This window comes from Phaethon lepturus, unplaced genomic scaffold, assembly GCF_000687285.1.
Source record: "Phaethon lepturus isolate BGI_N335 unplaced genomic scaffold, ASM68728v1 scaffold22495, whole genome shotgun sequence".
Classification (NCBI taxonomy): Eukaryota; Metazoa; Chordata; class Aves; order Phaethontiformes; family Phaethontidae; genus Phaethon; species Phaethon lepturus.
Genome location: NW_010542938.1, coordinates 1 through 980, shown reverse-complemented (window position 1 = coordinate 980; position 980 = coordinate 1). Strand labels below are relative to the sequence as shown.

At 60.4% G+C, this 980-nt stretch overlaps 1 protein-coding gene across 1 annotated transcript in view; it reads right to left on the bottom strand.

The window, feature by feature from the left end:
- Positions 1 to 166, bottom strand: part of DCTN1 (dynactin 1) — a gene marked incomplete at both ends in the record, with an annotated part of 6381 nt that extends 6215 nt beyond the window's left edge. Inside the window, 1 exon segment of the mRNA XM_010288208.1 lies at positions 14 to 166. Within this exon segment, the coding sequence (XP_010286510.1) occupies positions 14 to 166 (153 nt within the window).
- Positions 167 to 980: the final 814 nt, after the last annotated feature.

The following is a 980-nucleotide window of genomic DNA, read 5'->3' as shown; positions in this document are numbered from 1 at the left end:
ACACCCATCCCACCTTGCAGATGAGCCGAGGGATGAGCAGCAGCACCAGGACGCAGTCGTGGTCCCCCCCGTGGCGCAGGAAGCTGTCGGGCATGAAGGAGGTGAGGAGGGAGACGTGCCGGTTGGCCTGCTGCACCTCCATCTGGCGCAGCTCCATCTCGATGGCCTGCAGGAGACACACGGTCAAGGCAGCCCGCTCGGTCCCCGCCCCACAGCCCAGCGCATCCCAGCCCGTTCAGCATTTTCAAGAGTCGGAGCCTCTTTCCTCCCGGGACGCAGCTAACGCCTCGCTCCCTGGCTGTCGCAGGAAACACCCCTCATTATTACCAACGGGGGCTCTGCGGAGGTGCCCGGGGACTGGTCTGGAGCTCTGGTCTAACCCCGGCCACAGGGTACGCCATGCATCTGTGCTCACAAGCGTTCTTTCTTTGTTTCCAGCCAGCGTTTACAGCGTGATAAAAACAATGCTTACGCTGTCAGCTCTGAGCACGCTCTTTCACGAGAAAACATCCTTTTTTGCCCAGTGGTATTTGAGGTTTGACGTTTCTCTGAGGAGAACGACGCACAGCTGTCCTGCAGCACCAACAGCTGGTGGTTCTGCACGGCTTCACGTCTGCCCCAGTCCCCGCCAGGCAGCAGGAGCCCGGTGCCACGGATGGGCAGCAGCGGCAATGAAAGCATCTCAGTGCCTTTTGGTTGCCGCAGGGCCAGGAGCAGAGCAGGGGAGTCTCTGCGGAGCCCGTGCCAACCCCCCGGCCCACAAACCACACAGAAGCAGAGGCAGAGCTGTTTTTCCTCTTGATTAAACTGCCCTACTCAGTTAAGCCTTCCCTGCACACGTCCACGTGTACACTAGTGACAGCCTGAGTGTCACACGTCGGTAGCTTTCTCCCTTCCATTCCGTGCTCCGTCTCTCTCCCAGCTCCTGACAGTAACCTCAGCCCGTTTCCACGCCGGCACGAGCACCGCAGGCCAACTCC